The sequence below is a fragment of the Echinops telfairi genome, unplaced genomic scaffold, assembly GCF_000313985.2.
Source record: "Echinops telfairi isolate 266 unplaced genomic scaffold, ASM31398v2 ScPeMD7_7473;HRSCAF=8511, whole genome shotgun sequence".
In the NCBI taxonomy this organism is placed as follows: Eukaryota; Metazoa; Chordata; class Mammalia; order Afrosoricida; family Tenrecidae; genus Echinops; species Echinops telfairi.
The window spans coordinates 13,396,309-13,409,314 of NW_022111377.1; the positions used below are offsets into that span (position 1 = coordinate 13,396,309).

The 13,006-nt window shown below is 42.6% G+C and overlaps 1 protein-coding gene across 1 annotated transcript in view; it reads left to right on the forward strand.

Moving 5' to 3' along the window:
- Positions 1-13,006, forward strand: part of MALRD1 (MAM and LDL receptor class A domain containing 1) — an 819,322-nt gene that overhangs the window by 87,278 nt on the left and 719,038 nt on the right. Inside the window, 1 exon segment of the mRNA XM_013008119.2 lies at positions 8,602-8,768. Within this exon segment, the coding sequence (XP_012863573.1) occupies positions 8,602-8,768 (167 nt within the window).

Sequence of the window (13,006 nt, forward strand, 5' to 3'; positions counted from 1 at the left end):
TATTTAAAGTTTTAGATAGTAAAGATGTCACTTTGAGGACTAGAGTGTGCCTGACCCAAGCCATGATATTTTCCGTCATCATGTGTGCATATGAGAGATGAATAATCAAGACTGCAGAAGAGTTTATGCCCTGGAGTTATGGGGTTGACAAATAATACTGAAAGGACCATGGGCTGCCAGAAGAACAAATAAATCCATTTGTACAGTGTACCATTAGAATGCGCCTTAAAAAAGAGGATGCTGAGAATTTGCTGTGTTTGGTAAATTAGAATATCAACTTGAAAAGGAGAGACTTTCAATGAGATGGAATGACGCAGTGGCCGCACAGTGGGTTGAGGCATGGTAGCACCTATGAGGATAGTGTGTACCTGGTGGTGCTGCATTCATTGTGCTTGCGTTACATGAGTCAGCATTCATTGGAGGGCTCCTGGCAGTCCATGGTACGAATAACAACAACTTTCACACGAAGGACAAACATTTCTTTAGGCATTTGAATAAGTCGATACAAAAGACGGTGCTTGCTACCATGCAAAGGACTAATGAGAGAGAGTCAAACAAATACAAGCCAATTATTTTGGATTTCACTCAAATTTTCCACTCCTTTACACAATAGCTTATGAAATGTATACATTTACAATTATAATTGATCACTTTCTCTACTTGTTTTGTTTGCTTGTTTTGGAATTTTCTTCTCTGTTGGATTACATTTCTTCTTCCCTTTTAAGTGTCCTATTTAGAGATCTGTGCTGACAAACCCTTAGTTTTGTAAAATAATGCTTACAATTTGATTTTATGTTCAGTAAGAATTTATAGGGTTATAACACTTTTGGATGAAAGTGTTTTGCTTTTAGCATCAATTTCTAAGTACATGTGGCAGCCTCTTTTTCCTCTGATATCTACTGTTGTCATTAAAAAATGTGATCTCATCTGATTGGTTTTCCTTTTTTGCATACTTCTCAGTTGTTACTTTTTAATTTTTCTTTCAAATCCTGATATATCACAATAATGAAAGTAATTGTCTTTTTTTTTAATTCTCAGAGGCATATATTTCCTCAACTATAAAACTATTTCTGCTATTCTCTCTTCAAATAATTCTTTTCTGTCAACCTCTGAAGTCTTCTCAGCTCTAACAGCTATCATGTCTCTTACCTGCTATCTTATATTCTATAGGTAATGCTCTATCATGAGCTGTACTTTTAGTACTGCCCACACTTACCTAATTTTCTCTTTTATTTATATCAATCTAGATTAAGTCTCACATATTCAAAATTTTAATTTCAATGTCTTGGTCTATTTTCTTTTTATGATCTACTGATATTTTTCCTTAGCATCTTAACATGGTTTTAAAAATTTTGTATCAGGTTTAAAAAATTTACTCATTTTTAAAATTGTGCAGATTTTTTTCCTGGTTTTTAGTATTCAGGTCCTTGTTCAATATTTTTCCCTCTGTCACATCATTTTTTCCAACTCTTTGTGCTTACTTCTACTTTCATGCTCACTGTGCTTGCTTCTTGTTCAGTGATGTTTTTGAAGCATGATTTACATCTTCAAGAATGTTTGAATCACAGTGCAGTTGTGTTAGGCAGGTCCTCTTGAGAAACAAAACCAGGAGACACATATATCTATATCTATATATATCTATATATATCTATATATATATCCTCTTGAGAAACAAAACCAGGAGATTATATATATATATACAGTGAGAAGGAATATAACAGCTAACCAGTTCACACAGCAGATTTATTCTTCTTTACCTCCATTATGTAACAACACCAGTCCAATTTCTCACACAGCAGATATATTCTTCTTTACCTCCATTATGTAACACCACTCCAATTTCTCCTTGGTAACCAGGATCAGTCACACCACTCAGTACAGTGACACCCTTCCTTCCTGACCTCTTGATCCAAAGGCATGAAGAACCCCTTGTGCCCAGGGGGCATTCTCAGCTACCAGTTCAGTGGAATCAGTGCTGTGCTTCCACGTGGGAGATCTCTTTTCTTTGGAATTAAGGGCTTCCAGGCCTGAAGAAGAGCATAGAGTTGCTGGGACAGGAAGGAGAAATGCTGCAAGTGGATCACTGGGAGTAATAGTGAGTGATGCCATGCCAGCTTCCACCCCCTGGTTCCTGGACCCATGAGTCCCGGCTACTGGAGACACAGCACCAAATATTGTCCACTGGTTTACAGCATATAAGGCCTCCTGGAGAACATTGCCCCAGCTCCACAAGGTGTTGCCACCTAGCTGCTACTGTAATGGTGTCTTTGGGAGGCCATTCCATCGTTCTATTAAGCCAGTTGCTTCAGGATGACAAGGAACATGATACAACCAGTGGATTCCATGGGCATGGACCTATTGCTGCACTTCATTTGCTGTGAAGTGAGTTCCTTGATCTGAAGCAATGCTATGTGGGATGCCATGCCGGTGGATAAGGAAATCTGTAAATCCATGATTGGTAGTTTTGGCAGAAACATTGCATGCAGGGAAGGCAAATCCATATCCAGAGTAGGTGTCTATTCCAGTAAGAACAAAACACTGCCCCCTCCATGATGGAAGGGGTCCTGTATAATCAACCTGCCACCAAGTTGCCGGTTGATCTCCCCGAGGAATGGTCCCATATCTTGGACTTAATGTTGGTTTCTGCTGCTGGCAGATGGGGCACTCAGCAGGGGCAGTGGCCAAGGCAGCTTTGGTGAGTGGAAGTCCATGTTGCTGTGCCCATGCATAACCTCCATCCCTGCCACCATGTCCACTTTGTTTATGTGCCCATTGGGCAATGGTAGGAATGGTGGAGTAAAGAGGAGGACTAGTCTCCACAGTGCGTGTCATCAATATAATGTAGTGTGACATTTTGTGGAAGAGACAGGCGACCAAAATCCCGTTGGACTAAATTATGGCACAGGGCAGAAAAGTTGATGTACCCCTGGGGGAGAATTGTGAAAGTATATTTGTGTCCCTACCAGCTGAAGGAAAACTGCCTCTGGTGGTTCTTTGAGACTGGTTTGGAGAAGAAGGCATTGGTCAGATTAATAGCTGCATACCAAGTACCAGGAGAAGTATTAATTTGCTCAAGCAATGAAATCACATCTGGAAGGCAGCTGCAATTGAACTTATCACCTAGTTAAGTTTACAATAATCCACTGTCATTCTCCAAGATCTGTGTGCTTTTTTTACAGGCCAAATAGGCGAGTTACATAGGGATGCAGTAGGAATCACCACCCCTGCATCCTTAAAGTCTTTGATGGTGACACTAATCTCTGCAATCCCTGCAGGAATGCAGTATTGCTTTTGGTTTACTATTTTCCTAGGAAATGGCAATTCTAATGGTGTCCATTTGGCCTTTCCTACCCTTATTTCACAGTTCAGTGATCTGATATGGTGGTTCTGCCAGTCACTAATGATGCATTCTGGAACTGGGGAAATAATGACAGGATGGGTTCGGAGGCCCACTGGACCCACTTTGAGGCATACCTGAGCTAAAAATTCCATTAATAACTTGACCTCCATATTCCCCCACTCTCACTTGTGGGCCTACAAAACATTTTGGGTCTCCTGGAATTAGTGTCAGTTCAGAACCAGTGTCCAATTATCCTTGAACATTTGATTATTTCCATTCCCCTAATGAACAATCACTATTGTGAAAGGCCTCAGGTCCCTTTGGGGAAGGCTAGAATAAAGACTAATGGTATAAACCTTCTGTGGTATACCAAGGTCCTTCTTCAAAGGGACCCAGCCTTCCCCTCATTCAAGGGGTTCTGGGTCTGTAACTGGCTCAGGTAGGGGAATTGAATGAGGGGTCATGACTCTCTATTCTGGTGATTCACATTGAACTGTTGTCCACCTGATCTAGCATTCTTCTGCCTGTATAGATCACGTAAATATTTGGTAGGTTTCCCATGTAGTTCACTCCTAGGGACACCATGGCTAAGTAGCCAATGCCGTAAGTCCACAGGAGACAGGTTGCTCTGATTACTACAGAAAGCTTGCTGTCCATTACAATAACCACGCCCACCCTGTCTCTGTTGTTTCAGTGCTGACACCTGCCCCCTACCACCTTTGGACCCAAGAAGCCCATTGTAGACAAATGTTGGATTTCTTTTAGGGTGGTTCCAACTGTTAATCCTGGATACATAAAATAGCAATCACAGGAGTCTTCAGAGATCTTGGCACCCACTTCAAAAACTTGTTCCTTAAGGTTGTGGTGAAAGATATGTCCTTGAGGCACAGCTTTTTTGGGTCTATGGGATTATTCTGATAGATCCATTCTAACATACCAACTTCCCTATGCTTTTGGGTGTCTTCTTCTACAGTGTACCAAGGTAGGTCAGGTACCTCAAGTTGGTCTAATCTAGGCCATCCGGCAGTCCATGCTTCATTGAACCAACCAAATGTGCTATTAGATCCTCTCTTCACCTCTCTTGCTGAGACATTGAGAGAAGAATCTATGCTTAGGGGCCCCATATCAAGGAATTCTGACTGATCTAATATTACATTCCTTGCACAGGTATCCCACATCCTTAGTTACCATTCCCGAGGATATTCCCCGAGCTTCTGCTTGTATTTATTAGAACATTCAAGCAGATCTTTATGAGTATAGCGTACTTCTTCCTGGGTCATCATCTGAACCTCACCTTTAGGAACTATCTGGGACTTAATTCCAGTTATAGGTCTAGAGGAAATAATGGGTGGTGGGTGTGTTTCCTGGGGGCTCTCAGCAACATTTGATAAGGCATCTCCCCAGGCAATACTCCGGATGCAGCCCCACCTGGCACTTCAGCTTGAACAGTTTGGTTAATCTGTTCAAATGTGAGTTATTTTACTGATAGTGGATTAATCCCCTCCGGTAGGAGGGATGGATCTATTGACTGGGGTGACTCAATAGACTCTGGGGTCTCAATAGCTTCCTCTTCTGGATCATCAACCCATATGTTCTCATTTTTCAGGGTTCCATTTTTTTCTAATGAATTCCTTTACTTTAATATCAGATACTGTTCTACACCTACAATTCAGCTGACACTGTAATTCAGCTACTCATCTGATGAGACTCTGGATATGGTTTCTGACAAGGTCAGCTCTATTGCTAGAGGAGAGAAGGCTCTCCTTTGTAGCACATGCAGAAACTTTTAGGTCTCTTATTCAGCACTTGAGACGTGTTTCTGAGATTCTGAGATTATCCTTTTCCTTGATCACATTTTCTATTGTAAGAGGACCAGACACCCAGCTTCCCTATACTTCTCATCCTGAAAAAATTGCTGGAAAATATCAAGCATGTGATCACCCAGAGCCTCTCCTCTTACCAGGACTTCATCTATTGGTGGTGATATTGTGGATATTAATTTTGCCACTTCACACCATGGATTAATCCATGCTCTCTAGTAATAATGGCAGACTTTTCCATGCTTTTAGGGATCGAGGTAGCATTCTCAGTGCTGTTAGGCCTAATCAGGCTGAAGAACCTATTCAAGAAGTCCACATTTATGAACCTGTTTCTCTACAACCTGTCCTGTTACCAATTGTGTTAGGCGGGATATGGATAGGTTTATACAGTGAGAAGGAAAATAACAGCTAATTAGTCCACACAGCAGAACAGAGGGCTCAGTTCCACTCATTTCTGTGGAACAGTTAATACACTGGAAGTCCTTCAACTCAAGTGGGCTGCTGAGTCCAAGGTCAAGGAAGCAGACAATGGAGAGTCCTCCTTTGGGAAAAGCAGGCAGAGTCTGCCATCAGGAAGCAAACAGCAGGGTGGGTCATGAACAATCAGTAGTTTGGGAGCTTAGCGGCCCATATGGGATACCAAACAAAAGCAATGCAAGGCGACAGGATCCACCCACTTCAAGTCAAGCAGTGTGTACATGAAGCAGGTCTCGAAGGAGCCTCAAGCTCTAGTGGCATGATCCGTGATGCATAGGTTGGCTGGGCCCACAGGTGTGTGGCACACAGCTTGAGGCAGAGAACTAGCTAAAGCAGCAGCATGCTGGTCTGATCAGAGATCAAGAGAGAAGGGGGCGGGCCTTGCAGAGCCTTTTATCTCTTTGTCCTCCAATCAAACTGAGACCTGATTAATCCCACATATTCCTATTGTCCAGGTGGGCAAAATAAACCTACTTATCACACAGTGTAGGGTCCACAGTACATGAGAATTTTGTACATCCAGTTACTGAGCTTTGCCTAAGGAAGTGACCGTTGGCATATTTTCTCGATAGGAGTTAGGTCCCCTAAACTAGCTTTTGGCTTCAGTGATAAGATTTTGACTGTGTTGCTCCATTCTTTTCTCACCATTCAGATTAGTCCATACCTAACCTCTAGCATGATATTGCTCGTTCCAAAGCCCATAAAATTCATGCTTTGCTCATATTGGATATTTGGGTTATATTTTGAGAAGTTTATTTTGTATTTGAGATGCTGCAATCTTCTTTTATAATTTAATAGTTTATTTCTTGTTCCTTTGGGCTTGGGCCATAGGGTATATGCTTGGGCAAAGTTTGAATTTCCAGTGTTATTTTGATCAAAATCTAACATTTCTAGTAAGTGAGAATATTATTTAACTTAAATACATATTTTTAAAACTACAGTAGAATTGTTTAGTCAGTAATAAAGAAATTAAGCTTTTAAAAGACAATTTTTGAGAAATAAACTTTTAAAAATAAATAAATTTGGTTATATTATCTATATTCTTATGTTAGTAACAGTTTAAATTGGTGTTATGTATTAGATGTGAAAAATTAAATTGTTAAAACTGTTAATTTACAACAAAATTCATTGATAAAATTTAATTTAATTGTATATGATGTTTTAATATAGTTTGATAACAAAGATACTTAAAATTATATTTTTATAAATGATAAGGATATTGCTAAAGAGTCAAAAAGTAATCAAAAGGAGAAAGATTTCTACAAATATGGATGATATATATTTTTATTAAAGAAATATCACATTATTACATTTAAGAAAAAAGTATTTGGTAAATAAAAAATTTACATTAATAGGTTGTTTTCAGAAGAATATTGAATGATAATATTGAGATTATGAACTTTTACTTGAGAAATGAGCAGATTTTAATACATTTAAAATATCATATATATATTTAATTATGAAAACCTATTATTGGAATTCATAGTGACCCTATAGAAAAGAATAAAAAACCTCCACAAGGTTTCTGAAGCTGAAAATCTTTTTGGAAGTACACTGCCCACAGACTGGCTGGTGGGTGTTAATCACCATCTTTGGTTAGTATTCCAACCCTTAAGCCACTCTGCCACAAGGTTGTAGAAACAAAACAACAACAATAACAAAACTCAATGCCATCTAGTCAATGCTAACTCATAGCAACCCTCTAGGACAGGGGAGACCTGCCCTCGTAAGTTTCCAAGACTGTATGTCTTTGTGGGAACAGAAAGCCCCGTCTTTCACCCACAGAGCAGCTGGTGATTCTCAGCTTGAAGTTAGCAGCCCAAGATGTAACCAATATTCCACCAGGGCTCCTTGTAGTTATTACAATTATTTAAAAATTGTATGTCCTGCTGCGTTTATTGATTATGTAACATCATTTGACTATGTGGGTAACAAGTGACAAATTTCATTGCAAAGAATGGAGATTCCACCAACTTAAGGCATTGTGTCAGGGCTGTATTCTTTCAACATAGTTATTGTATTGTATGCTGAGCAAATAGTCTGAGAAGCGGCATATATTTTAAAAAGGTGACATCGGTATTGGGGCTGATGATGACACAACCTTGCTTTCGGAACTCTAGCATTTGAGGCACTTACTAATGAAGATCAAAGACCACAGTCTTCAATATTGCTTACACCTTAGCACATCGAAAACAACAATTCTTACACCTGGATAAGGAAGTAGCAGCAAGGAAGTTGATGAGGATTTTACTTGGATTTATAACCAACAGTCACAGAAGTAGTGGTCATGAAATCAAAATGTGTATTGTTGTGTGTACATCTGCTGCAAAAGGCCTCTTTGAAATGTTAAAAAGCAAAGTTGTCACTTTGAATGTTAGAGCAAGTCTGACGCAAGTCCTGGTCTTTTAAAGTCTGATAGCCATGCAAAAACCAGACAATGAACAAGGATGAAAAATAATTGATGTGTCTGAAGTATTGTGCTGCTGACGAATATTAAACGAACTGTGGACTGCCTGAAGAATTAATAGATCTGTATTGGAAGACGTTCAACCAAAGTCCTCCTTGGCAGTGAGGATGGTGTGACTTCTCACACACCGTGGACCGGCTGTCAGGGGGGCCCAAATCCTAGAGAAGGATGGCATGCTTGGTAAACAAAGGGCCGTGGACAAGCCTCTCAATCTGATTGATTGACGTGTATCTTTACCAAGGGGCTCAAACCTAGGAAAGGTGGTGTGGATGACACAGGACCGCTGGATGTTTTGTTCTTTTGAACATAGGATTGTTAGGCGTTGACACGGACTCAATGGCATATAAAAAACAAGCCAACAAATCCCCCCAACCACATACCCTTGTAAATAAATGATTTATTTTCAAGCCTGGTCCTAAAGAATCTAGAATTAAAATAATTTTTTTCATATAAAAAGAAGTTAATTTAAAAAATATATTTTTGCTTTTCTTTTTCAGGTTCTTATGCATGGATAGGAGCTATGCAAGCTCGTACTTTTAGCCCTTTAGGCAGCAGGGCTTATCTGAATAGCTCTGTGTATCACTGCTCAGCCAAGGCCTGCCATCTTCAATTCCATTACTCCATGGATAACAGTGTTTTGAGTGTAGGACTGTATAGCAATCAGGTAAGGAGACTCTTGCATTTATTTCAAATGTATTGAACAAACAAGGTGTCTATTGGCAATTTGTGTTTCTATCATTCATGCATCATCTAGTTGCTGTATGTATTCTTTAACTTGGTCTAATTTGGTACAGATTTATTGTAAGGTTGAGAGAAGAGACTCAATTCAGTCATGAGGCCAGGCAGGTTGCAAAGAGCAAAGTTCATTTTGTGCCTGGGTGTAGACAAGTTGAGGCTATACTACGCTGTCAGCCCCGAGCTCAGGCACTAGTGTCCTTATATAGTGTGCAGAAATGAGGAATGGACTTGGACTCTCAGGGGGCGGGGGGTAGGACATACAGATTGGGGTCTTCTTGATCCATGGATGTCATGAGAGCTCCCGTTCGTCATTTTTGATCTTCATCGATAGTGGTTCACTGATTTTTCATGGTCTCATTGCCCTTGATTTGGTGGTTTCTGACAAAGGCACATTCTTTGCTGTTTATGGAGAACGTTTTACAGGGTCAGCCTTGGGGCAGAACTATACAGGGTGCCTTAGGGGCAGTCGTGGAAGTACTCTGATCCTTAGCAGATTCTATGAAGTCTTGCATCCCAGACTGTTTTCTTAATATATAGGATGAGGGGTGTGTCTTTGAGAGATACTTCAAGCTGGCAGTGGGTGATGTGGTTGTCCTAGGATCTAAAGGGTTAAGGTTGTCCTGGGATGGAACATGGCTGTGAGTTTGCCATGGAACATATTGACCCAGAATTTTTGTTGCCTCAAATTTGCACTGTGTCTTAGAGTTCCTGTATGCCTTGAAAATGAGAAGTGGTGTAAAGGTGATGAGTGAGCGCAGTTATAAAGGGAATCAGGAGTGGGATCAGGCATGGCTTGATGTGTTGCCAGATAGTTTTGAACCAATGACGGTCTTTGGGTAAGGTTAGCTATTGTTAATACCCCGGGTGTTCTGGCAGTTGAGGTTGGACAAGCTGAGTTAGGAGTTAGGTCTGAGTTAGGTCTCTTTACGTTAGGTCTCCAGGGTTTGTAAAGTTTGGTATATTGTGGAGATAAAAAGAGCAGCTGCCGATGCCCTGTGGGATGAATGATAAAGAAAAGTAAGAGAGTGGAGAACGATACCTCCCCCCCAGGAAATAGTTGAAAGGAGCCCTACAGAGTAAGCCGTGGCAGCTCCCATGGTGTGTGAGTTTCTGACTCTCAAGGGTTAGGACTTCTGTGACGGCCATTACCCTTAGGCAGGGTGACCATCCCTGTGGAGTTGGGGTCTAGTTGCCTGGATGAGTATGCAACAGATTGCAGAGAGGGCCCTAGTGGTCCCACTGCCATCCCTTGCCTTTCATCAGTCTGCAGCAGGAAAGGGTTAGAGAAATGTGGTAGAGTGAGGATTGGGGCCTAAAGAAAGGCTTCTTGAAGGGTTTGGAATGGGGTATGGATGGAATGTGAGGAATCTTGGGGCTCATGAATTGGGCCCTTGGATGCCTGGTATGTAGTGGCTTAGCTAAGGGAGCAAAATTGAGCGCCTGTGGGTGAAAGAATCCAGTGAGACCGAGAAAGGAGGGCAGGGCTTATTTGTGATTGGGGGCTGGGAGATTTTCTATAAGAGTTAGTCTCTCTGAAGGTTGAGGCTCCGTTGTACGTGACAGTGGTGCTGGCTGGCTGAGCTTTAGCTTTGGACACTGTATACTCTTGAAGTAAGAAAGTTTAGCAATGGAGCAGTATGGTTAATGGAGAGTTGAAGGGAAGGGCTACACAAGAGCCAGTCATCCACATATTGTAGTAAAACTGACAGGTTGCGAGTTACCGGTTGGAGATCTGACGAAAGTCCTTATCTTGGACGTCAGGATGGAGGCAAAGGTGAAGAAAGCATCTTTGATCCCCAGAACTGAGACATGGATGATCGTGGAGGGTATACAAGAAAGTAAAGTGTAGGGATTGGGGACAATGGGATGCAAAAGGACACAAGGAGATATGTTCCATTAGGATTTTTTGACAGCATGGTAGACAGCAACACAGGGTGTGTTAGTGTCCCAAACAGTGGAATTTACAGTATGGAAAGGGAAATATGAGGGGAGAGACCTGCTAGAGTCTTCCGGATAATGAAGGAGCATGAGGAGGGCGGTGGAGGTGGGGGGTACCAGCTTGGGCAGCCAGTTCAGCACGGGAGTCTGGAAGAAGAGGGTACCAGGAGTGTGAGATTTGAAAGGATGCCTCTCCCTCTCCCGAGCAATGAGGTAGGGCAGAATGGACGACCCAAAAGGAGTGGCTGACAATATAATGACCATCGTGGCTTTGTAATAGCCAAGGGAGGAGAGACAGTGCCACCACCGCCAGCAGTGGAGACCTGTGAGCATTGTAAAGAGCGTTGTATTCGGTAAGGCTGAATAAGTCACCCCATGTGCCCAGAAAGAATGAGAATGGCCTATACGCTACCACAAGGGGTGCTGGAGACTTGGCAACAATGATGGTCGGCGGTCGTCCTTGGGCCCCTTCAGCTTTCTGTAGACGGACGGACGTAAGAGCTCTGTGGGCTCTGCTGGAAGAGACAGAATGCGGCCTTGAGAAGCTTGGTTCCAGCCTGATTTCCAAGGTGGGTCTTCCCAGGTTGGGCAGGGCTTAGTTGGGAGCCTTGGGTTCGCACTGCAAGATGGCTCAGGGCCCAGGCTACACGCTTGAAAGGAGCTCCTGGTATGGGGGCATGTGAATCCAGGAGAGTCCTGGTTTTGCTCCAGTGAGCGGCCAGCATGGCAGCAGCTAGCATCTGGTATTTAGCCTTTTCTCTCGCAGGGCATTTAGGGCTTTGGCCTCATCCTGTCCGCTATTGAAACTGTAAAGGCAACGTTCGTCAAGTCTCTTTGTGGGGTTTGAGCACCTTCATCTAGTTTTTTTTCAATTTCCTTCTTATGTCCTAGGCAGATTGAACTAGTTGGCCTTCCGGACTGGTGGATCTAGAGAAGTGAATCTTTGGATAGACTCTGTGATTTAGGATAGAAAGATGGCGGTGTTTTCTGTGGGCTCCAGTGTTATTTCTTTGAGCTTGTCATAATTTGTAGCTATGTGGGCAGCTATTTTAAAGCCTGCCACAAGGCAAATAATCTCCATTTCTCCTCCCTTGACCATTGCTTTGATAGTTCCAATTGGGCTCTTCTCTGGGGCCTGCCACCTGTCTGATAGGAGGGCGAGTGTCTGTCTGTGGATCTCATCACCATGGGCCTTAACATTTTTTCAAATTTAATTTTTCTCCTCAGGGGTTAAAGTAGAGGAAAGGATAGCACACAGGTCATGCCAAGTTAATACATATTACGATTCAGTAACATACCCACATGCTTTGATGTATGGGTAGGGTCAGCTGAGAAAGTGCCTAACCCTTTATGTATACGTGAAAGGTCTGTGAGAGAGACAGGGACATGGGTGTGAACAGGAACAGGTAGTTGGGGAGGGACAGGTCACTCAGGTCCAGTGTGGAGAGGGAAGGGGAAGAAAGGCCCGATGGGGGCTCCCAGGAGAAGTGCAGTGGAGAAGAGCTGAGTGAGAGAGAGGGGTGGGAGCCTCAGAGGCACAGCGATTGGGATGGATCTGAGGAATCGTCCACTCGGGGAGAGGAGTGAGGGACAGGAGAGTGGAGGAGGAATCACTGGGAGAGCAAGCAAGGGGCCTGGACCTAGGGAACCTTGGACCATTTATTTTTGGTGGTTTCTGCAAAAATTATCCAGGTCTGTAAGAATATTGAAATCAAATATTGAAATCAAAAGTACTAGTTTTTAGCCACCTGGATTGGTTATTTAGCACATAAGTATGCTGCTCATGCACCGGTGTGTAAACTATGAGGCACTTGGCTGAAGGTCTGGACTCAAATGGAGAGGGTGGACGTGGCAAAGCAGTCAACCGAGGGGAGAATTTCGGGGAGGCTTTGTTTGGGAGATTCCCATGGTGAGCAGTATCGGGAAGCAAGGCCAAGAGGCACCCAGCCTGGTCTTAACCTCTCTCAGGAGGATACTCAGTGCTCCAGGCTTCCCTGGAGTCACCAAGCCCTGGCAAAGATTCTCCTGACCAATCTTGGATTTAGAAAACTACCAGTGTAGTTGGAGTTACCCCTGAGGGAAGGGAAAAACAGGAGCTCTTTGGCAGGGCTGGGACAAAGTCTACTCACAAAAGGAACCCTGTGGACCGCAATGAAAACTTTGAGGTTGGAGCTGAGACCCAAAGCCCATCTATGGACAATGAAACATCCCCCACAGAGGTTGCAG